Source organism: Maniola jurtina, chromosome 10 (assembly GCF_905333055.1).
Source record: "Maniola jurtina chromosome 10, ilManJurt1.1, whole genome shotgun sequence".
Taxonomy (NCBI): Eukaryota; Metazoa; Arthropoda; class Insecta; order Lepidoptera; family Nymphalidae; genus Maniola; species Maniola jurtina.
In genome coordinates, this window is record NC_060038.1 from 5,160,964 (window position 1) to 5,186,932 (window position 25,969).

General features: G+C 34.8%; 1 protein-coding gene across 1 annotated transcript in view; it reads right to left on the minus strand.

Annotated features, from left to right (window-relative positions):
- LOC123869010 (suppressor of lurcher protein 1-like) overlaps positions 1 to 25,969 on the minus strand; it is a 297,510-nt gene that overhangs the window by 262,307 nt on the left and 9,234 nt on the right. The window contains exon 2 of the mRNA XM_045911732.1: positions 10,124 to 10,182. Coding sequence (XP_045767688.1) covers positions 10,124 to 10,150 — 27 coding nt within the window. The 5' untranslated portion in view covers positions 10,151 to 10,182. The remainder of the gene's footprint in view (positions 1 to 10,123; positions 10,183 to 25,969) is intronic.

The following is a 25,969-nucleotide window of genomic DNA, read 5'->3' on the forward strand; positions in this document are numbered from 1 at the left end:
AAAGATTTGTATGTAAAATGTAAATACTTGAAGTTGTGTAAACTTTAAAAATCTTGAAACCACAGACTTAGATATTAGTTCATATTTATCTACAAAATTCATTGAGTTTGATTGGTTTGTATTCAAATGAGAGCCAACCTACGTTTGTTTGTTTGTAATCTTAATAGACAGATACAAAGCGTGACGCACTGGTAGCCTAAGCACAATCAGTGCAACCAAGCTTTTTTGCGACATTTGCGACACTTTGTTGATAAAAACCACGAGAGACCTAGGACAAAGATTTGATTGCAACTGGATGGCAAGAAGTCACACTAAATGCTTGTATGCTACCATCTCTTAGTACATATAGTACGCGACAGGTCAAGATGGCCATGCCCCAACCTGTCGCACTATACCTTGCTTGTACGTTGGCCATTCAACATTGTAACTGAATAATGCACGTTAGTGAGTGTGTCGCACTTGGCAGTGGCTTAGTGACGACAGCAAAATAGATAAAAAGTGCGTTCTGCAATATGAACGCCTTCAATCAGATGTTTATCTATCATCGCTGCCATCCAAAATTTTAGGAATTCAACATTTTTAGGGTCATGCCTTCTATCTACTTATCTGTTTAAGCCTTTATATTTCTCACTATACCTTACCAACGACCTAGCATTAATCTTTTTCTTAATTTGATCCATTTAATCCCTACCCCACTTACATATAAATAATGGGATATAATTTTCCAAAAAGGGTTAACTGTTATTACATAACATTACAATGGTACTGAATAGCTCGGGCAGGGTGTCAGATATTATGTAATTAAATTATTATTAGTGACATTCTGAAAACTTTTGACGTCTCTATGCGCTATGAGTTTACCCGTGCTATTTTTACACTTAATTTTCTCATTAATTTCATACTCCCAAAGTAAGTTTGTCGGCTTGTAATCTTGTAGTGTGCAAGGACACACGACACTCAAATCCCTGGACCCTGAAATTCAAATATCAGGGAGTTTTCTGATTAAAATTTAAAGTCTTAACGAGAGAGACTATACATACGAGTACCACCTACCTAACGAATCCAAACACCTGAGTTTGTTACACAATATAATATTATACTTGCCGTTTGTGTAAACGAAATGAAATGAAAATGAAAATATTTTCATATGTGTAAAGTTATAATAATATAATATACACGTCATTACTTATACATTTTAAAGGTAGCTTTTGTAAATTGTTTTCAGAGTTGTAAGAGTTATTGGAATTTCGACTTATTTGTATATTGAATCGAACGTTTACTTGAAACATTAGACAGATATAAGTTTAAAACTTCCTCTTTATTTATTTGAACACCACTAACAAATAATGTAACAATTTCCATTTCGGACCGTTCATAAAATGTAACTCGTGGATATGTCGGGAAAAACAGTGCAATGGGATTAATTTATTTTTAAAAGCCCCTCCGGGCGCGTGGGTTGTCAGTCGGTTTTGTAACAACTATTTTTTGGCGCCAAGTGTATGTTAACAATGATTGCTTTTTTGCATGGATGCGTTTTGAAATATAAATGTTTATTTTAGAATACAGACCTCTGACCTTGTCTGTTGACTTTTGGATAGCTCTATATATCACTATCCATGTTAGACTTATGCAAAAGTTTGTTTGCTTGTTGGTTTTGTCCGTCACGCCGCAACGAAACAACGGGTTGGCATTGACAAATACTTAATTATGGTATATTATAAAATATTAATTTATTATATATATGATTTTTGCATTCATAAAAAATACGATGAATTGTAAAATATACCTTATTTAGATAATGTTAATGTGTAATAAATCCCCTAAATTATAAATATACGCCTAATAATGGTTGAGTTAATATTATTTTAATAGACACTTTTTAATGTCCGTAAGCTCTTGAATTCTTTAACTTTGTAAATTTTCTTCAAAAAACGTAGGTACATATCGTACGTAAATTAAGTAAAATCGGGTTCCATTTTATTACAATTTTCTAAAAATGTTAGCAAATATTTAAATTGTATGAAGTAAATGCTTCGTAAAAATTAAAAAGTCCTTTCGCAAGCCCACGTGCAGTGATATGCAACTTCATAATATTAAAAAATGCAACGTGTCAGCATAGAGCCTGGCGTACATTATGGTTTTTGCAGAGCAGCGAAATATTAGGTTTAGTAATGTTTTGTACTTAAATTTAAAATACTCCTTAAGTCTTGCATATTAGCCACCCACATAATATAAAAGTTATACCTATAAGACCCGAAATAAGAAATTCTATATGCATTATTAAGATATAATATCTCATTGAGACCAATATGTTTTAGCTACTCGAACGGTATTGTTTGCATATCTTCGTGCTCTGAATGAAGTAAGGTGCCTTTTAAGAGGAAAGCCAATGCGAATGACATAGACGATTTCACCTTCAAACTAGCAATTTTGACATGTCATGACCCTCTATTGACAATTAATCAAGCAGACATTTCAATCTGCGAAATTTACGCGGACTTTTAGTATTTTGACGTAGGAGGGTAAAAGATCCAGTACATGAACGAATAAGGACTACCCTGACATTGACCTAAAATTAAGGTATATGAGAATCGTTCTATATATAATTTTTATATTTTGTGTGTCTGTACCTACACAGTAGGTATACACTCTTAAATTATTTAAATATCAAAAAATCAAATAAAATGCGTGGTATTAATTATTATAAATTATTTTATTTAACAAAAGGATAAATTGCCAGTAAATGAACTGGGAATTTCAGTGAATGAACGAACTCTATCTAGTGCATAAACTCTTGATTCCTATTAATAAATAAATTCTTAAATATATTTTCGGCTTGGAATTCAAAAAAAATTGTCAGATTTTCACAGTTTTTGACTTATTGTATATTTTTTCTACATTTTGCGCGATAAATCAAAAACTATTTTACATAATAATAATAAATAAAACCTGTTTTAGAATGTATAATAGAGCCCTTTCTGTATAATAGAGAAAATGAAACTTAATGCCCATGTTGCACCCAAGTCGCTGGAAGTGCAACATCAGCTGCTGAATGTTTTGAGAGTAGTGAGAACAATATACCGTAACACATGTTATCAGATTTGTTCCTTTGAGCCGAGAAGCCACATGTTCTGATGCTTTTTAGACAATCTAAGATCTCTCATTAAGTGGTCCAAAGCATTTTGATTGAATAGTCTAAGTTGAGATGTAAAAGTCACTACATCGTCACTACCTTCTGAAAGTTCTTGAAGTAGATTGGAGGTACTGGGTTGGGGCTGAGGTACAGATTTATCACCAGAAGTCAGAATCGTTCTAATTGTAGAATGCAAGTTACAATAGAGTCGCTTGGAACAATTTTTTTGCTGTTTCTTCTGGTTATATTCACAATGCAGAAATAATAATCATCATGGTGTTTAGATGGGTCGCGCCAAATTATAATACTTTTTTTTAGTAAAAGTAGGGTCTATTCTTATTTGCTCATAAACGCAATGAGGAAATACAGCTTCCACATATAAAAATTTGGAGTCCAGGCCTTGCTGTTAGCTGCTAATGGGTTCTCAAAGTAGCCCGAGTATGCTTGTTTTACAAAGTTGGACACACTTGCACGACATTCTTTAATACGTACTCGCCACCAAATGGTACAAAAATGATTGGAATAACTTGCAGATGTTCTTCTTGATGTTAACACCTCGATAAATGGAAATTACTTGTCTGATCCAAATCCAAATGAAAAAAAATCCAAATCGGTCCAGGCGTCTTTGAGTAATCGGGGAACATACATTAAAAAAAAAAGATAACGAGGAATTCAGAACCTCTTCCTTTTTTTGAAGTCGGTTAAAAATATTTTTTAAATTTTGGTAACAGTTTCCTTTTTTGTGATGCCAGGGAGCTCTAAATATCGATTTTGAACGAAATCGGTCAATTAACAAAGAATTTCAAAATGGCGATGACTTTTTTAAATTTTGGTAACAGTTTCTTATTTTGTGATCCCGGGAGCTCTAAATATCGATTTTGAACGAAATCGGTCAATTAATAAAGAATTTCAAAATGGCGTCGACTTTTTTAAATTCTGGTAACAGTTTCCTTTTTTGTGATCCCAGGGAACTCTAAATATCGATTTTGAACGAAATCGGTCAATTAACAAAGAATTTCAAAATGGCGTCGACTTTTTTAAATTTTGGTAACAGTTTCTTATTTTGTGATCCCAGGGAGCTCTAAATATCGATTTTGAACGAAATCGGTCAATTAACAAAGAATTTCAAAATGGCGTCGACTTTTTTAAATTTTGGTAACAGTTTCCTTTTTTGTGATCCCAGGGAGCTCTAAATATCGATTTTGAACGAAATCGGTCAATCAACAAAGAATTTCAAAATGGCGTCGACTTTTTAAATTTTGGTAACAGTTTCTTATTTTGTGATCCCAGGGAGCTCTAAATATCGATTTTGAACGAAATCGGTCAATTAACAAAGAATTTCAAAATGGCGTCGACTTTTTTAAATTTTGGTAACAGTTTCTTATTTTGTGATCCCAGGGAGCTCTAAATATCGATTTTGAACGAAATCGGTCAATTAACAAAGAATTTCAAAATGGCGTCGACTTTTTTAAATTTTGGTAACAGTTTCCTTTTTTGTGATCCCAGGGAGCTCTAAATATCGATTTTGAACGAAATCGGTCAATTAACAAAGAATTTCAAAATGGCGTCGACTTTTTTAAATTTTGGTAACAGTTTCCTTTTTTGTGTTCCCAGGGAGCTCTAAATATCGATTTTGAACGAAATCGGTCAATCAACAAAGAATTTCAAAATGGCGTCGACTTTTTTAAATTTTGGTAACAGTTTCTTATTTTGTGATCCCAGGGAGCTCTAAATATCGATTTTGAACGAAATCGGTCAATTAACAAAGAATTTCAAAATGGCGTCGACTTTTTTAAATTTTGGTAACAGTTTCTTATTTTGTGATCCCAGGGAGCTCTAAATATCGATTTTGAACGAAATCGGTCAATTAACAAAGAATTTCAAAATGGCGTCGACTTTTTTAAATTTTGGTAACAGTTTCCTTTTTTGTGATCCCAGGGAGCTCTAAATATCGATTTTGAACGAAATCGGTCAATTAACAAAGAATTTCAAAATGGCGTCGACTTTTTTAAATTTTGGTAACAGTTTCCTTTTTTGTGATCCCAGGGAGCTCTAAATATCGATTTTGAACGAAATCGGTCAATTAACAAAGAATTTCAAAATGGCGTCGACTTTTTTAAATTTTGGTAACAGTTTCCTTTTTTGTGTTCCCAGGGAGCTCTAAATATCGATTTTGAACGAAATCGGTCAATCAACAAAGAATTTCAAAATGGCGTCGACTTTTTTAAATTTTGGTAACAGTTTCTTATTTTGTGATCCCAGGGAGCTCTAAATATCGATTTTGAACGAAATCTGTCAATTAACAAAGAATTTCAAAATGGCGTCGACTTTTTTAAATTTTGGTAACAGTTTCTTATTTTGTGATCCCAGGGAGCTCTAAATATCGATTTTGAACGAAATCGGTCAATTAACAAAGAATTTCAAAATGGCGTCGACTTTTTTAAATTTTGGGAACAGTTTCCTTTTTTGTGATCCCAGGGAGCTCTAAATATCGATTTTGAACGAAATCGGTCAATTAACAAAGAATTTCAAAATGGCGTCGACTTTTTTAAATTTTGGTAACAGTTTCTTATTTTGTGATCCCAGGGAGCTCTAAATATCGATTTTGAACGAAATCGGTCAATTAACAAAGAATTACAAAATGGTGCCAACTGTTTTAAGTTTTGGTAACAATTTCCTGTTTTGTGATCCTAGGGATCCTCAGATATTGATTTTGAACAAAATCTATGACAGTTCAAGAAAATAGATTTTAAACACTATTTAAATTATTATCATTAACATTAAATTAAATGAAAACACGACGCGCGACGTGTACTGCAGCCCCTGAGCTTGAGCACAGGCCGAGCCGGTATAAACCGATTTCTCTCCGTACGCGACGTAGCGCCTGTGCTCACGCACACACGCGCCTCAAGCTTGTAGTAGTGTACCTATCGTAGCGCGCTTGTATGAAGCTTTGACTCTGTTCGCTACTCATGTGGTTATACAACGCAATACCACACTCACAAACACTCGTACAAACATACAGACAAGTATATACTCACACACACTCACACACACACACATGGACGCACGCACACGCACTTTTGAACGGTTTGAACGGAACACGGTTTTGAAATTGAAATTGAAAAAAGTGTAAGAATTTGTAAGAAAATATTTAAAAAAGGTATATCAGCCGGTTTTTTATTCCAGCTCTTAATACATGTAAAAACGTCCAATCTGTTAATTTACTTGAGCCTTTACCCTAGTACCTAATTATATCGACCGCCCCATATCAAAACAAAGTAAATGTCATTTTTCCGAAAATCGTTTTATGTCATAAGCCTAACTTTCATAGTATGTCCCGTTGTATTGTAAGGACACCCACATTAAAGTAAAATTAAAAGCTAGTAAGTCGCTTTGACCATTTTAAAACATAGTAAGTCTATGAACTCGCTAGGTTTTTTATAGATTAATGCGCCTTACTAAGTTTTTCAAAGGAATTAGATTAAATAAAATAAATATCACCCATTATCTAAATACCATGTCAAAACAGTAAATACTTAATAATGCATTAAAACTTAAAAGTAAGATAGGAAAAGTCAATGACATCTACATGTCAACTGTTAAATATGGTTTGCAAGGGAAATACTTTGCATACTTACATAATGTTTTTAGGGTTCCATATCTCAAAAGGAAACACGGGACCCTTATAGGATCACTTTGATGTCTGTCTTTCTGTCCGTCTGTCCGTCTGTCGTGTCTGTCAAGAAAACCGATAGGGTATTTCCCGTTAACCTAGAATTATGGGCAGGTAGATAGGTCTCAACTCTCATAGCCCAAGTAAAGGAATAAATCCGAGAACAAATTTCGTGATTCTAGATCAACGGGAAGTACTGTATAGGTTTTCTTGACGGACAGACGGACAAATGGACAGACAACAAAGTGATCCTTTAAGAGCTCCGTTTTTCATTTTGAGGTACGGAACCCTAAAAAAGAAAATGATGCACATGTAATGAATAAATGTGTAGGCCAGTCTTCACACTAAAATATTTAAACCCCTTTAATTTAAAAACTGTCATAGCCTAGTGGTTAGAACGTCCGCCTCCTAATCGAAGGTCGGGGGTTCGATCCCGGAATCACGCACTACTAACTTTTCAGTTATGTGCGTTTTAAGCAATTTAATATCACTTGCTTTAACGGCGAAGGAAAACATCGTGAGGAAACCTGCATACCTGCAAGTTTTCCATGTTCTCAAAGGTTTGTTCCTAAACTTATCTTGAATTTAAACCACTTACTAGGTTTTGATCTGAGAAAGAAATTTGACATTAATTGACAAAATTGAGAGACCTAAGCTTGTATAAGAACACAGAAGTGTCATAATTCGTGTTCACTTTGCCTAACGTCTCTCGGAGAGCAGAGAGAGATTTAAACTGTTTCTTATAATCACTGGCCATATTTCAAATGCGAAAGTGTGTTTGTTGGTTTAATATTCCATCACGCTGCAACGGAGCAACCAGTCGACGTGGTTTTTTGCATGGATACATTTAAAGACCTTGAGAGTGACATCTCTCTCCGCATCGTATTCTTTATTATGAAACACGGCCGCCGAAATGGCGTTCCAACCTTTAGGCTCTCCCCATTGCCCGCAGCATGAATCTGAGCTTTCTTATGATGGTTATATTATGTACATATAATATCTCATAAGAAATCTCTAACACACAATCCAGCTAAGTAGGTCCAATTTCAAAAAAAGCTAGCTAGCCGACAAATCTAACTCAGTTAGGCAGCCTTCGGGAACCTTCGAGATGTCTCTCGTCCAAAATTCCTCAATGCTTGAAGACCCGTCTTTGAATAGTGCATGATGTCAGTGATGAAAAATGGATCCGAAATATAGGTCTTTTTTTGTACACAGGAAATGCCTGACGCATACACCTCCGTCATGTCGGGCTTGCACCAAACTTGCACTACTACGAAATCCATTTCGGAACACGGCGCCCGAAACGAGGCGCGCTATCTCCTAAAAAACATAGGTATAATACCTATTTAGAACACTTACTATCTGTCATCATAATCTATGACAACCTCCGAGTATTTACCTGGTAAAACCGTAACTTTAGAATAAATTTTAGTATATAAGCAGGCTTCATTTAGAAATGAAAAAATCCCTATTTTATTTTTCAACGATTATAAACACAACTTTCATTCAAAAATAATAAGCTTAAATTCATTTTAAATAATATTTTGCGACGAAATGACGCGCACAGTCCTTCCGCCATGACAGTCCAGTGGACACTGAATTCCATAGAGCGCCTGCAAGAAAATAAATAGCACAGGAAGTTTTTTGGTTAGTTTTAGATTATTTAAGAAATGAAAAACATTTAGTATAAAACTAACAGTTCAAATTGATTGCTAAACCTAAACATATCATTTTCTGGAGGTTGGCTTCAAAGTATCAAGATGTTAAAGAAAATTTTTACAGAACAAGTTGCGAACAGCAATGTTTTCAACTTGGTTTTTTTTATTTATTGGGATAATGTATACTAAATTAAAAGAGGCCCTTATAATCTTCACAAACTGAAGTTTTTAATTGCATGTATTTAATAGCTGTTAATGCTTTAGAAAAATAAACAATTTACTTCAAAGTACAGCATTTTTGCGATTTGTCAAATAGCAATTACCTTAATATTAAAAATAATTAATTGCCTAACTTAAAGTTAAGGATAAAAAAATGAAAGTAAAATGCTTAAGTAAGTAAATGAACTTTTACGGTGTAATAGGTAATAAATTACGTAGTATTTTTGGTCGGGTGGGAAACCGCAATGAGTGCTCATCCTTACATCATGGAAAACTCTATTCCACAAAGAAACCCCGTAATACATTTATTCTTGGCGTACGTTTAATCGGATTACCATATAGCTGTGGCATTGTAAGTCCTATTGTATTAAAGTTTAAAAAAAAACGAAATAATAGAATAAATTTCCCTTTTGTATATTCTGGAAAAATGCCAGTTAGTAGTTAGCTTAAATACCGTGACGGGATTGGAACTTTAATGAGGAAGTCGGGATTTGCTTTATGTTTTAATTATGTATTTTTCTTTTATTTCATGAAGCAATCTACACAGTGGCGAGTTTATTTAGCGTTTTCTTTTTATTACGATATCAAATGGAGCGGAAACAAAAAAACCTAAAATAACAGACTTCAATTCGTAAAAAAATCTACTGCTGGTCGAGAATGTTGATTTAAAAAATACAAAGAATCTTGGTGATTTGAAACACAGATAATAATACTTTTGCATAGTACGCTAGACAAGGCGTGCTATAAAAAGTAACAGCATTTTTTTATGCGATACGAAACACTCCACCCATGCGTACGGGTACCGCTACCGTAAAAATTGACACTGTGTCTTTGTATTAACATTATGTTGATAAAATTTATCATCAGTCATCACTGACATTTAATTTTAAGTATGCTCAGATGATTCACGAAATTATAAAAATCAAGTTGGTTCATAAAACTAGCGAGCACAGGTCCAGCGTACCTACTTGTATTTAATAGAGACTAACTGACAACCCGCGACTTCGTCCGCGTGGATTTAGGTTTTTCGAAATTCCCGTGGGAACTCTTTGATTTTCCGAGATAAAAGTAGCCTATGTGCTAATCCAGGATATTATCTATCTCCCTTCTGAATTTTAGCCAAATCCGTCCAGTGGTTTTTGCGTGAAGGAGTGACAAACATACACACATACACACACACACACACACACACACACACACACACTTTCGCCTTTATAATATTAGAGTGATCTGTGCCGTTGCCGCATAGATTGTTGTGACTGATGAATAAGATTATTCTACCGACTATTGCGATGACTGATGTTTACTGTTTTTGTACGACAAATATCTGGATAATTCTCTGTTCCATCATCCATTCATCACATCACTTGTCTAATCATGAACAGAGTGGACTGATAAAAATGTAATGAACAACTAAAATAGGTAAAATATACAAACCTGCATTGCACTACCACTTTGTCCCATAGCGACTTGTAATCGCCATGCTCTCAAATTATCTGAAAAAAATAAATTCATATTTTCATATAGGTAGGTACCTACTTCTTAATTTCGATAAATTAAGGAATTTTAGAAAACTTCAAATCCAATATTCCTCAAAATTATCTCACTAATTAATATCTTAGAAGAATTAGCTGTGATAGTTCAGTGATTAAGACGTCGGCCTCCTAGTCGGGGGGTCGGGGATTCTATCCCGGCCACACACCTCTTACTTTTCGGAGTTATGTGAAATATCGAGGGAAAACACCGTGAGGAAACCTGCATACTTGAGAGTTCTCTATAATGTTTTCAAAAGTGTGTGAAGGTTGTCAATCCACAATTGGCCAGCGTGGTGGACTTTGAACAAACGCCTCTCATTCTGAGAGGACACCCGTTCATATTAGTGATTACTTATGATGAGTAAATTTAGGAGTTACGGTGAAAAGATGAACAAATATACAAGCACAGACTGCTAAAATCGAAATTCTTCTAGAGCCGGATGATAATTTCATTTAGTAAATGGAAAATAATTATAGTAGATAAAATTTAAACGACATAACTGATTATATTAGCTTGGTAATGGTGGACTGTAATTTCGATTACCATAGCCTGTGTTTAATATGCAAATCAAATTACTGGATACATACTGTTTTAATACAACTGTTGTTCAGGTTGATTAAACCTATATTTAAATAAAAGCTTATCTCTAAATGCTCATGCATTTTTGTATATTTTTCATATTGAACTAGCGGTGGTATTGGTTTATAGTACCTACCGCAATAGTTAGGTATAACTTTATTTTGTATTTTTACGAAATAACTTATCGCATTGTTAGTAAGGTCTGTTGACCTCATTTGGTTACATAGTGTCTTACGATCCTTAGAAATATGTACATATCCGATTTTGATCCGAAAACATGATAGCCGATAGATAGAAGTTTTTTCTTGCTGACATTGCTTTCTTTTAATTTGTAAAACAAAGAAAAGTAAAATATTGACACGCTAGACCTGCGATTGCCGACTTGTTTTTGAAACAACTTGATTTTCGCCATTTTGGCGATGATAACAGCAGTAAAACAAACCAATAAATTAGCAAACAAACACACTTTTGCAATTAGAATATGTGTAGTTTTTTTGACAGCAGTACTTTACTAATATAGATAGTGATTAATTAACATTTCAATAAAAGCTGACACAGTCTAGCAGCTATTGCAAATAGCCAGTGTGTGAACAAAGAGCAAACTGTCGAGTTTAAAATTTGCCTGACTGGGTACAACGTGTCGCATGACCCATTTTTCCACATAATGCTCGCCGACGGTAGTCGAACACTAGAAAATAGCGCTCGATGCATTCTCTATGATGTGCGGTTTCTGTCAACTCGATGTTAATAAATCTCTGGTGTATAAAATTAACTAACTGACTGACTTTGACTTGTTTAATTAAATATGCAGGATAACGTTCTATGAAAACATCTTGATCATCGAAATATGTTTTGTGCCGATTCGAAACCCTCAACCGAAAGTACTTACTGGGAATTAAAATTAACACTTTTCGCCCCGGGAATTAAAATTAACACTTTTCTGTCTGTCTATCTGTCTGTCTGTCTGTCTATCTGTCTGTCTGTCTGTCTGCTACCTTTTCACGGCTCTACAGTTTAACCGATTCTGATGAAATTTGGTACAGGGTTAGCTTATATCCCGGGGACGGACATAAGCTATTTTTTATCCCGGAAATTCAAAAAGTTCCCACGGGATTCCCAAAAATCCATCCGCTTAAGCGATTTTTATGAAATTTGGTACCGAGGTAGCTTGCGTCCCTGTTATTAACATAGGCAACTTTTTATTCCAGAAAATCAAACAGTTCTCACGGGATCTTTAAAAACCCAAAACCCCGCGGCCGAAGCCGCGGGCATCCTCTAGTAATATATAAAACAAACCAATATTAAATGAGTTCGGTGACTATCATTCACTGCGAATCACACCGCAGCAGGTCGGCAATCGCAAGTCCAGTCTGTAGAGAGGTCAGTGATAGTTAGTCATAAAGTGCGTGAGTGCTCGGGTGCGTGCTAAGGTACGTACACGCGTGCGTCCACGCACAGGAAAATACATACCTACGAGCGTGCGTGTGAACTTTTCTAAAGGTTTATTAAAAATGTGTGATACGAACACAACTAAGAAATTAGTAGCACAAATTTTTCGAGTATTTGCTACTTGGAAATAATTAAATGTGTCGTTAGGTATAGTCATTAACTGCAACATTAATCATCATATGCAAGCTCTCATCATTATCATTATTATCAACCAATAGACGTCTCCTGCTGGACATAGGACCCTTGTAAGGACTTTCACACACCACGCGGTCTTGCGCCGCCTGAATCCAGCGGCTCCTTGCAACTTGTTTGATGTTGTCTAACCACCGAGTGTAAGCTATGCGATGAGTTAAAAGTGGATAAGGTACAATACTCTCCAAGAACCTTGCCAATTTGGAGGGTCAACTTTAAACAGAATATTTTATACTCCTATATTTTAATACTTTTTAGTTTTTAATGTATTATTGTCTTGTTGTAGTTAAGAACATTATGAATCTGATTAAACAATTGCACATTAGTTAGGTAAATATTAATCGTTCGTTAAAGATGGTAACTCTGTAACTAATACAATTCTTTATTAAACACGCACTTGAAGCGTGTTCGCGTGAGCAGCTCGAATAAAAGAACTCGGTTGTATTCATTAGCTTTTACTATAAGAATCTTAATAGTTTATCCTAACAATGCATATTGTTTAGGTATGAGTACCATTAATATACCTACACAATACAAGATTTATTTGCTTCAGAGTGCCAAAAAAATTCATAAAATAAATAATTCCTAAAAATACGACCATTCACCAGGAACAGTTTTTAGGGTTCCGTGCCCAAAGGGTAAAAAAGGTAATTCTGCTGTCCGTCTGTTCGTCTGTCTTCGGGTCACAGGTCTATAGCTCGTAAACGAAATGAGTTACTAACCCGAAATTTTTGTATTTAGTGTAGAACGTGGACCCAAAACCAAATCTTAGAAATCAGAGCAATATCTAAATGATAATAAGTTTTAATTTAGATGTACTTAAGTAGTTTATTTCATACAAAAGAAAACCTCTTATGTTGATGTCAATTTAATATTATCTAATCCAATATTTGTATCAATATAGTTTCTAAAACAGACAAAATATGAATGATGTTGTTATAAATATGTAATAAACATAATTTAAATGTGTGAATCTTTAAAGCAAGTGATATTTAATTGCTAAAAAACGCAAATAACTCCAAAAAGAGTGCGAAGCCGGGATAGAACCCCCGATTGATTGATCCCCGGGATTTTGTTGTCATGTAGATACATTAATCATATTGAAAAATATTTTAACGAAGTTTGATGCCAACAAAAAAGCATGTCAAGGACACACTCGTGCATAACACCTGATTTTTGCAACATAAGAGGTAAAAATATAATATCATAAAATATTATAATATCATCATAAGAGGTCATTATATCAGATATGAATATTTTTAACAATCGCTCGTACAAATAGGTTCTTAATTGAAGTGACAGGCAAGTTTATGGTAGGGGTACGATGTTGGAAAAACCTTTGAACGTGGTTTAACGGCCTACTAAATCTCTATCCGATTAAATACCGAGCTTACCTCCACGAAAATTGGATACCTGCTTAGGTGAGCGAAAGATCAAAGGGTCAGCAAATTGGTAGGAAAAGAAATTTGTGGACAAAACAACCCGTTTTCGAGTTGCGCTACTTAGGCCTGACCTAAATGGATTTTCTTTACGTTTTTGTGATCAGTATAAATACGGTCCAACATTTTTCTGCAGAGCAACATTTTTTTTTTAGCAAACAAGGAACTTAAATCTTAATTCGCCAAAACAGACAAATCGTTATGGTATTCACCACAAAATGTGTATTTCTATTGCCACCATAACAAAAAATAATAAAGATTTCAAAATGGTCAAAATGAAAATTTAAAAAAAAAATGTTATTTCTTGCACGATGGTACGGAACCCTTTGGGTGCAAGTATGCGTCGCACTTGAACGATTTTTAGATAATATGTTATATACTATATTTCCAAGCAAGTACCCAGCTTTACGTAAAGCGAGGAGAAAATTAAATAAAGCATTTCAGGCGTAGCTCCTTTATTGTAGCGTTAAAGAGTCGCAGATTTAATACGGAATTTCTGGAATGACGGTCCCTGAAAAGTGAAAATTTATGGAGTATATACCTGACTTAGACCTAAATGAAAATCCGCATCACCCAACTGTGTGTTCGTCAAATATTTTCTCAATATGATCAACCCATGGCCGGTTCACGCACGGGTCTCCTCTTAGAATGAGAAGGGGTTTAAGCCATAGTCTACCACGCTGGCCAAGTGCGGATTGGCAGACTTCACACACCTTCGAGAACATTATGGAAAACTTTTAGGCATGCAGGTTTCCTCACGATGTGTTAAAGCAAGTGATATTTAAATATCTAAAACGCACATAACTCCGAAAAGTCAGAGGTGCGAGCCCGGGGTCGAACCCCCGACCTTCGATTAGGAGGCGGACGTCCTAACCACTTGGTTATCACAGCTTCATTTTCATTTTCTCAGGAAACGGGAATTTATTCAATAAGTGAGAGCTGACATTAAATGAAACAAAAAAAAAATATTTTTAAAAAACTTGGTATGTACTTAGGATGGTCGTGTTTAAACTTATATGTTTAGTTTTCACAAGTAAGTTTCAGTCCTTTTTATTAGACCCAAAAAAGCTTTTACTTTTTATTATTTATTTAACTAAATCAGATTGGATTTCCCAGTCAAGCATCTCCAAACCTACGCGACCAAAGCGACTACGAAGCGGGAACGTCAGCCGCGCGGCGGTGCCTTCCACGATTTTTAATAGCGCCATGCACACCTAAGCGACTACTAGGAGTGCACTGTGCACGTATAGATTCGCGTCATGGTCGCTCCCGCGTCTCGTTCCGTATCTCGCATTCATGACGCGCAGGTGTGGCTGTACCTTTAGTAGGCGACAATGAATTATCGACCTCATTAATGTTGTGTCACACTAACAAACAATTGCCGTAGCAATCACGAGGGTTAATATCCCAACTTGATTGTAATAATGAAAGCAATAATTCAGTTCAATGAAACAACGGGAAGCAATTTTATCGTTACAACTTTTTATGGATAGGAATGTAATTAAGTGGAGTTTACTACGAGGATACTTTTGTACCTGTAATGAGCTTTTATTAAAATACATAACAATATTTACATTGTTTACAATACTCAAACAATTTAAATAAAACTATTACTTAACTACTTAGTTTTACTTACCTATAGAATTAACTTAAATCAAAATTAAAACAAAACTATTCATTAAAAACTTGAATAAATTAAATCTAAAACCTCGTCAAAACCATCGCAGCAAAATATTGTACCCAAGATGCTGGAAGCATTGCCCCTTTGAATGTTCCAACTAATTACTTAAGTATTTGTCCAAGATACCTGGCCGCTCTTGGGTCCCCGGTACACTCGATAACCATTTTTGTTTTTTTTTTTCAAAAAGATCTCGAGCCTTGGTGCCCCACTACTCCAAGGTCTACACCCCAAAAGGTTCAAATATCTCATCGAGGTTTTCATATTTGCGTTATTAGGCCCGTTCGGAGCTGGTGGCCACTGCATTCGCCATAGTCTAGCTGAGCACCTGGACAGTGGACACGTTGCATCCCAAACGAGTGACCTACTCATCCTCCAAGGAACTAACATCATACTATCAGGTTTCTTGCCATCGCCACGCGCTAAGAAAAATATGTTCTAGTACAGCTTAATGAGAACAAATAAAATGAAATTTCAACTTTTAAATTATTAGAAATCTCGTATTTTGAAGTTATCTTTTAGAATTCTAGGCCATAATGTAGAGAAAAACAGAAAAAAAACAAATTGTACGTGCCCGTATGCAATATGCATGCTTACATGTGCTATAATCACTATGCAAAGAATTTAATACCATTATTTTAAAATTATAATGAGAATATTCTCCAACCACAGTAAAGAAGAGATGGCGTTATAATTTCACGAGTAGAGCGAATAAAATTATATTAGCTTCGCACTAATTGGATGCAAAGGTAAATATTTTAAAAGGCAAGGAAAACGTAGAGCTTTGTGTTCCAAATTACTGCAATTAAGAGCGGAAGGCGGAGGTTTGTTAAAATAACCTTTTTGACCAATTAAGGTTAAGCTTGAGGGAGGATAATGTTTTTTGTTGCGCTAGTGTTAACATAATAAATGCTAATGATAATAATTGCAGATTTGAATATACTTACTTAAGAAAGGCCTTTTTCCAGCCCTAATTTTAAAATATACCTAATATTATTTGAGATATTTAAATACTTATATGTTTGAAATATTTTTACTGAAATACTAACAGGTGCTTTTGAATTTCGTCTGGTTTTAAACTGATCCAATACCTACACCAGTTTTTATTGATCTCCAGATCTACTGCTGGTTTAAATATTATTGTCTTTAAAAAACTAAACTTTCAAAATGTGAATTAAATCTTATGAAAATAGTCGGCAGACAAGTAAAAGTGCTTCCGTTTACTTTAATTACTATAGGTTTTTCCATTCTTAAAACTTTGTAAACATGCCTTCTCGGATAAAGAAAATTTATACACTGTGTGAAAGATCTTAAAAATATATTTTGAAAGCAGAGTAAGTCGATTTGAAACTCGACTGACTAGATGCAATGTGTTGTCTGACCCAATTTTCCATACACCTTCCGCCCGTCTCCGCTGTCAAACGGTATAAAATGATGCGGGATGCATGGAATCAATTTTTCCCAGCGTATAAAGGAATTTTCAGGACTGAATGGAAAACTTATGAAAATGTACTTTGTTATACTTATACAAATTTTACTATGTCCGTAGTTTCTGTACTGAAATGAGAAGAACTGTAAAAGAACCAGAGTAACCGACATAACTCAAATGTCATAAGACAATGCTGAAGTGGCAATGAATGGGACACATAGTTTAAAGAACCGATAGATGTTGGGGTCCCAAGGTTTCGGAATGAGAACCTCGCATTGAAAAGCATAGCGTTAACCGACCCCCCCCGCTAGGTGGGCATGCAGACATTAAACGAGTTGCATGAAATTAATGAATTCAGACAGCGCAAAACCTGGACCTATGGAAGTCATGGCCTATGGAACCCTGGCCTATGAGAAGGTACATGGTGGTATACCGTAGACCCACCAGTAGTCTATTCCAAAGAGCACTAAGTATACCTAAATATTAATATTATATCAATGGGTAAAAATGTAAGCATTGCTAAAAATCATACCAATATTCATGTTGTAATTTTTAAAACATAACCTTACCTATTTTGATAACAGCAACTAATTAGCTACTTTGTGACTAACTTGGTAATTAACACGCACTTACACTGTTCGCGTGCTTTAACTCCATAAATTCTTACATTGTTGTAATGTCCCGGGCGTTTGATATTAATCTTAATAACACAAAGTGCAGTATACGTTAAATTGCAATCCAATTCCCTCCAATTAGGAAAACTTGACGAAAAAGAAAACCTCTACTATTTATCAAAGAAGAAAAACTAGGTCAAGTGCGAGTCGAACTCACACACGAAGGGTTCCGTACTTATCGTACTTATAAGAAATTACACTTTGGACGTGACAACGTCTTATAATTCGATAGAGCCGGCTGCACGCACGAAAAAACATGACTCATGCGGCGTTACCTCGCTCTGAGGCGTTCCATGTAAGGCTTGAAGTGCAAGCTAGAGTGCGGAACGAGCAACAAAGAAGCACAATCGGCCTTTGTTGTCACGTTCAAACCGACTTTACAGACAACCAATTTTTTAAATTTTTTTTAATTTCCATGGTGTTCATTTTGAAATTTTTATTATTTGTTCTTATAGCGGGAATAAAAACACAAATTCTATGAAAATTTCAACTCTGTACCTATTACAGTTTACGAGAAACAGCCCGCCAACAGACAGACAGGCGGACCAGTGGATGGACGGACAGACGGAAAGCGGAAGTTAGTAAAAGGGTCCCGTCGGCAATCTTTGGGTACGGAACCCTAAAAGCAATGACTTAAACAGGCTAAAAGAACAACACCGGAGCTTATCCTTGCACTATACAGTAAGAAGAAGTCTATTTGAGAAGACCCACTCACCTTCTTGAGCTCAAGATAAAATCCAATAATTGGATTCACTATTTAATAGATTTTCATCAAGCTCTATTCTACTACACAAACGAATTTAATCAAGATTAAGTATGAGCATATTCATGGAAGTAAAGATTCCAACTTGAGTGCTTGAGTTCAACATGCAAGATTCTATTCATTTGCCAATGAACAGAATCGTGCCAATCTTGCTGTTGCCAACTCCTCACATACGGAGAATATTAAATATGGCCGCTTTCCAAGTTTTGAAGGTGTACGAAATTAGTATTATCATCTACTTGTATATTATCTGGCATATTATGTTCTTGCACTTGGGTTATGTACAGTTAAAACAGCCGGGATATAAGCTAACCCTGTACCTTTCGCCAGAATCGGTTACACTGTTAGGCCGTGAAAAGGTAGCAGACAGCAGACAGAGAGACAGACAGACAGACACACTTTCACATTTATAATATTAGTATGGAGTAATGGTTGTGAAAGTTTGTTTGTTTGTGGGTTTGTCTTTCAATCACGTCGCAACGAAGCAACGAATCGACGTGATTTTTGATTTCATGGTTGAAAAATGGTTAAAGACCTTAAGAGGACATAGGCTAGTTGTATAAAATCAAACAGTTCCCATGGGATTGTTGAAAACCTAAATCAACGCGGACGAAGTAGAGGCCATCAACTAGTAAAAAATTGTGTCGAAATCCCAATAGATATAACGCGTTTGACGCTATTACTGTAGAACATCAAATTAAACATGGTCGTTCGTGGTCAAAATATCGACAAATCAAAACAAATTGCGGTGTGAAATTAATTCACGAGTAGCCAAACTAAATGTCGCATAATCCATATTATTATAATTAATGCGAAAGTGTGTCTGTCTATCTATTATATTTTCACGTAACTGAACAAACGGGGTTCTAAAAAACTCTACCCTATTTTTCCTTCGGATCTTCCTAGAGATTACGCTTTTTAAATAAATAATTTCTTTAAAGTGGCACGTGTATCGTATTAGCGGTAGGACTCTTCGTAATGTTGGGTCAATAATAAACCAAGAACTTTTAGAGCGTTGGAGCTAATGAATTCATCAGACCTAAGCGACCTTACGGAGTTCGAGTATTGAAAGTGTTTGCGTCAAAGGTCCAAGCATTTGGTCCGATAAGACAAATGCCAGTGCTGAAGTTCGAGTATTGAAAGTATGTGTTCGCGTATAAAGGCTTAATTAGCAATTGGGTCTGATAAGACATGAAGGATCGTGAGACTGCCCTTACGAGACTTAACACAGACATTTCCTAAATAGCACGCTCAGTGCTTGAATAATGACCCAGTTTTGTGAGTCAAGTTAACATTTGTGAATAAGTAAACAACAAACGCAAAACAGGTTAATAACGCTCTAAACGAGGTGCGTAGGCACTAAAGAGCTCTTCATAAAAAAGTAGCTCAGTGGTTTCCATGACGACAGTCTAGAAAGTGTGTTAGGAACAGTATCTACTTGCACTATCAAAACTGACCTTAGTATACCGGCACTTATCATCGTATTTATTACCTACAATATTAACTAACACTCACCTTTGTTTTATTAACCCCGATCCAAAAAGAGGGGTGTTATAAGTTTGACGTGTGTATCTGTGTATCTGTGTGTTTGTGTATCTGTCTGTGGCTTCGTAGCTCCTAAACTAATGAACCGATTTTAATTTAGTTTTTTTGTTTGAAAGGTGGCTTGATCGAGATTGTTCTTAACTATCTATAATCCAAGAAAATCGGTTTAGCCGTTTGAAAGTTATCAGCTCTTTTCTAGTTACAGTAACCTTCATTTGTCGGGGGTGTTATAAATTTTTAATTTACACTTGTCCATTAGAATCTTCTATATTCAACCACTTCATTAAACACTGAATTTCAAATTCAACGTAATTACAGTTGAATACAAAAAATGACAGTTAAAAACGTAAAAATGAGAGATGCACTCATACTGCGCAGACTTTGTATTAATGACAGCGATAATTCATTTAATTGACACGATTAAATACAATTTGGATGCAATTAAGCAACGTTAAATGCGTTCGGTATTTAAATTATAATTATTTTATTTTTTCTCGCAATGTTTTATGGTTGACGACTGTAATAAAGTAGGTAGGATAAAATTATATTATTATCTCGCAAAAACTATACTGATAAGTTACAACTTGTACCCTAGTTTCTAAAAATTATCTAACTCTAAATAACTACATAAAATAGTAAATAACACATGCAAACACACCGACAAACAATTAGACTGCAAAATTTTATAAAACCGGCCAAGTGGATCTCGCACACGAAGGGTTATAATATCCTGTAGTTTGTTAATTTGCATGGTGGCTATTTTAAAAATTTTATTATTTATTGTTATAAATATACTACTTTTAAGAAAATTTCAAATCTCTTCGTTTTACGGTTCATGAGCTACAGCGTACTGGCAGCTGGACAGACGGACGGACAGAGAAGGCTTGGTAATAGGTTCCAAGGCATTCTTCGGGTATGGTAGGATTCCACACGCGAAAAAGAGATATTAAAAGGCTGTTACTTAAATCATCATAACAAACGCTGTTGAAATTCAAAACGAAATACATGGAAAACGTCCAAGTCTCAACTGCGAATATAAAAATGAATTCCTAAAGCTCCAAACAGCTGCTATAAATGAATAAGCATAAACTGTAAATTTTTCACATTTTCGTAGTTTACATTTTTTTTTTCAATTTAAACTCCCGATTTGCATTTGAATTGCAATGCCGTTTGCCTGATTAGAGTCAGTACTGTGGAATGTTGAAAAAAAGTTATTTAACGGTCTTTGCGAATGCGATTACTGAGAAAAACTTGAAAATACTGCACTTAATGAGGTACAACAAAGTTTAATTTAAATGTAAATCACAGATGATACTTTCACTTACTGCTTTTTGGGAGCTAGATGTATAAATTCTAGTTCCCTAAAAGCACTCAAATATAAGTTTCCTCAGAAATAACATGAGAACACTTTTCATTCACAAAAATACCACTCCGAGTCTTTGCAGAATCGACAGTAAGTTCTTATTAATTCTCTCATTCCTTGTCTCGACACGTACCGAGAAATTGACAAACGAAAAAATAATCCTCGATACACTCACGTTTTCCTTTATTTTCTTTACGCTATTGTTGTTTGAAATAGACGTCACGTCGAAACAACTTCGCAAAATAATATACCTACTGATTTTTTTTAAATTACTTTTTTTAAAGAATATAAGCCATGTTAGTCATGATTGATAATCCCCTTTCCCCTCCAAGTAAGTGTAAAGCTTGTGGTAGGAGTAGTTACGACAATAATGCAACGGGTGGGATTTGAACCGCCGACCTTTCAATTCCAGTCCGCTCTTTTAACCGTTGAGCTATTCAGGCTAGATATCCTATTAATATATCTACTAAAGATAGTAGAAGAAAGTAATAGTAAAGATTGTTGCATGTTTTTACTCCTTTACGCCATAATTACTTATAGTAGGTACATTCAACAAAGGCCAAGTTGTTAACTTTTCTACTTTTTATAGACTGTTGAAGCTCGAAATTTACTTTTCTTCTCTCGTTCCTGATGGGTATAATTTTGTTATTTAGAGCACGTTACACGGACGTATTGCATTTTCTCAACACACTGAGATATTTAGAACGTATGCTCACGCTATTCTCACTCGCGTTCGTTAAAAGCATCTGTGAAACGTGCTCATTCCATTCCCGTGTTATCTAGGGAGTAAATACTTACTCCGAGTTAAGTGTAAAGTCTGTAAAGGTAATTGAAATCCCACTCACCATTACTCATGCAGTTGCGGCGCGCAAAACAAAATTATTTTACACGAAATAAAATGTATTTCTCATACAACACATTAACATTCTCTGGTCCCACCACATAAGTGCCAACTTTCCCAAATAATATTAGTGTTTCTTACGCTCTTTCAAAGTTGAAAATTGTTGCGGAGTGCTAAGTTTGTGAATTGAACTTTTCCCGAGGCTTCTGCAACACTTCTGTAGATATTTACATTTTATTGGTTGGAAACTTCTTCGGGATCGAGAATAGCTGTTTATAAAACTGTAAAATAGATATAAGTTTGAGCTGATATTCATGGAAATTGGCTCAGAGTAAAACTGAGTAGTCAAAGATAACTCTGCGCCAAGTGCCTAGTGCTAGAGTTCTACAGACTTGCGTGAAAGTAAGCGCAAAGTAGTGTTAAGAGAAAGTATTAAAACATCACCTGCCACTTGGTGTGATTGCAATCAAGCGGAAGCGTAATTACTGTAAAATAAAAATAAACAATAGCGTAAGCACAATAATTATCGCGACGAAGCTTTTCGCGGCTTTCTCATCTTTACAGCAATGCAAAATTTATCTCCTCGAGACACCTCGAGAATCGAGATATTATGTTGCTCTGATTTGCTGCAATATACATAATAACTATTTTAAAAAAATAGCCAAGTGCGAGTCGGACTCACACACGAAGGGTTCCGTACTATCGTATAAGCACTTTTAATTTTTTTTTTAATATTCGTGGTAGCTATTTTAATTATTTTATTATTTGTTGCTGTAGCGGCAATAGAATTCTGTGATAATTACAACACTCTACCTATTTTGGGTTACGAGATACAGCCCGCTGAAAGACAGGCGGACGGATGGACGAAAGAACAGCGAATGTAGATTTCTAGAGTTCCGTAGAGCAAGCACCCATCGGTACGGAACTCTAGAAATCCAATATTCCAATAGGCGTATGTAATTACGATTTCTCGGGAATAGTTTTACCAATTTGGATAAAATTCATATTTGGGAACGATTGGGTATTCAAATTAATTGTTAAACTATTGATAATAATTTGAAGTAGGTATCTGGTAAAAAGGATAAAGCACTTTTTACGATTTTGCATGTTTAACTACGAAATAACATCACTGATTATTATAATATTAATTATATGCGATATTATAATTCTCATTAGCATAACAGTACTCAATATGCAAATCGAATTACTGACAACATATGTGGATGTAAGTGTTGTTCGGATAGATTAATCCGGTGTATTATACCTTCCCTAGATAGATATTATGCAAATTTAACCTACCTATGTGTAAGTATATTATTGCCCATAAGTCTGAATCTTATCGTTATGACATTATTGAGATTTTCACTCTAAGCCTAACATCATTAAATATTAAAACCATTGTAATATTTTCAACTCTAAACAAATATACTAAAACTTGTAAAAAGCTTTCAACATTAGTTTAGTTTTAATCTATTGGCACACCAAGCACTACTTATAATTTTATGGGATGCACTGACGCAACCTGGAAATTTTGACCCTTTTCAAAATCACCCAACGTGTCTAAAAAAGTTTTCATTTCAAAAATTGGTAAATGGTCAGTGGGGACTACCGCCAGAAATTAATAAATTAAACTGAATAAGAGCGTTTTTATTGGTAGTAGTAAATATTAAAAATTTAAATTTCATAATATTTTGTGAATTAAAATCAATAGGTACCTATAATTACTTATGGAGGTGGTATGAAGTTTCTTCTTTTAATTTTAGATTGATTTATTTTGTAGTGTAAGGACATCTACATTATAATAAACACGGATGCGGATGGATATGTAACTGAGTCAAAATCCATACTCCATACTCCATACTAATAGTATAAATGCGAAAGTGTATCTGACTGTTTGCCTATCTGTTAGCTTCTCGTGGCCTCTCTGTTCAACCGATTGTAATGATTTTTTTAATAATCTCTATCACTACAGTATTTTTCTCAGCAGCCACCGCATTTTATCAATAAACCTCCCAGTCTCTCCTCTCTACTCTGTTGGATTTACGGGCAAAAATCTAGTATTTTGTACAAGAAATTCGATCACTCACGATGTCAATACGCAACGCCGCCGCGTGGTGTTAAATGAAACAAACAAAACAAATTGAGTTTCCTTGGAACGACTATCGCGTCTACTGAACGGGAAAACAAAGTAATTTCGTTGAATAATTTAACCCTCCGAACCCATTTGTGGGGAGATAATGTAATAGAGTAGTAACAGAATAACATCAAAATTAGTTATCAATAACTTTTGTACATTATCATATCGATTATATCGATATTAAAGCTAAATCATAACAGTAATTTAATCCATAATATAAGATCGTTTAACTGATTTTCCGGTTTCAATAAATACTCAATCCTATGTAATCTTTCGAAAGGTTATTATAGATAAGAGGTTAACCTAAAAGCAGATTGCGAATATATTGATTAGTATTATTGATTGCAGTCGTTAATATTTCAATTATTATTAATAATTAAAAAGAAAGAACAGCATTTTTCTTTTAATTGTGTGAAATAATGCACGCACAGCATATTGTGTACTTGGCACCTCTCCACCTCCAAAGACCTAGAAAATATTAAAATAATAGCTAGTAATCAGTCAATCTTTAAAACGTGTTTCAAACTAGATCTAAAAGGAGAACGTGAGGTAAAACTTTTAAATCAAAATACAACTTGCTTCGTTTTTTAGTAATTAAATATACAGCACCTTAATCAAACGAAGGAGCGATTTTAAACCAAGTTTTTCTTATTAAAATGTTCGTAGAGACGAAATCTTTATTCTCAAATCATACTAATTAAGCTGAAGCCAAAGAAAATGCAAATGATTTTAAAAATTCAGCCGCAACTTCACATTTATTAAGAGAAGCGTTAAAGACCCTTAGATTTAATTAATACCACATTCTTTAGATAGTAGTGCCGCAAAAGTAAGGAATTTCCATCTCTACCTTAACTGAGAGCTAGTTTTTTGATTCTATTGCTTGATTCATCCAAGTTTTACTGTCTTTCATTTCTTCAAATGATGATAACCTATTCGGTGTTCCAATTTTTGGCTTAGCGAATTTTTTACTTTTAAGTCTTGTTTATTCTTGATTTTCAGAAGTGGGTTAAACTTTCAGTACCTAATTAAGATACCATAGTAAGGTTCTTTAAAATAAATCACTATTATTTGTCCATTTTAAAGATGGGTTGTCGTCTACGTTGCCTTCATCAAGGTTGGATTTTTGTCAATTTGCTCTGGAATCAAACTCCTATGTGATATTTTTCCTTACTTTCTGACGGCGAACAAAATTTACCACTGTGTCATATTCCTCATTACTCATTACATTGCTATTGCAACAAACGTTATTTCAAACATTTCTAATGAGAAAGCGGGAAAATAATTTACTGTTGTACTTTTTTAATTGAAACTCTCGATTTGCATTTGAATTCTATTGAATCTTAATGGGCCGTTCCTTTGATTACAATACAATGCTATTGGACGTTTTGTAATAGGTTATCGTGCTGCGCTCGTGCACAATGCTCCCTTTCGCTATTTTAGTTAGATTTCCAACTGAACTTTCCCACTGACTGGAAATTTTCTCTTTTGTTTTGTTATTTTTTTTTACTCGTTCATTTAGTTCACAAAGGCTCCACCCTTAGTCGATAATAAACAATTAATCAATATTTACTGCAGTCAATCCATCTGCCAATCTGTACTTAGCCAGTGTTATGGACTATGACCAACCCTTATCATCTGAGTGGCGATCCGTGCTCAAT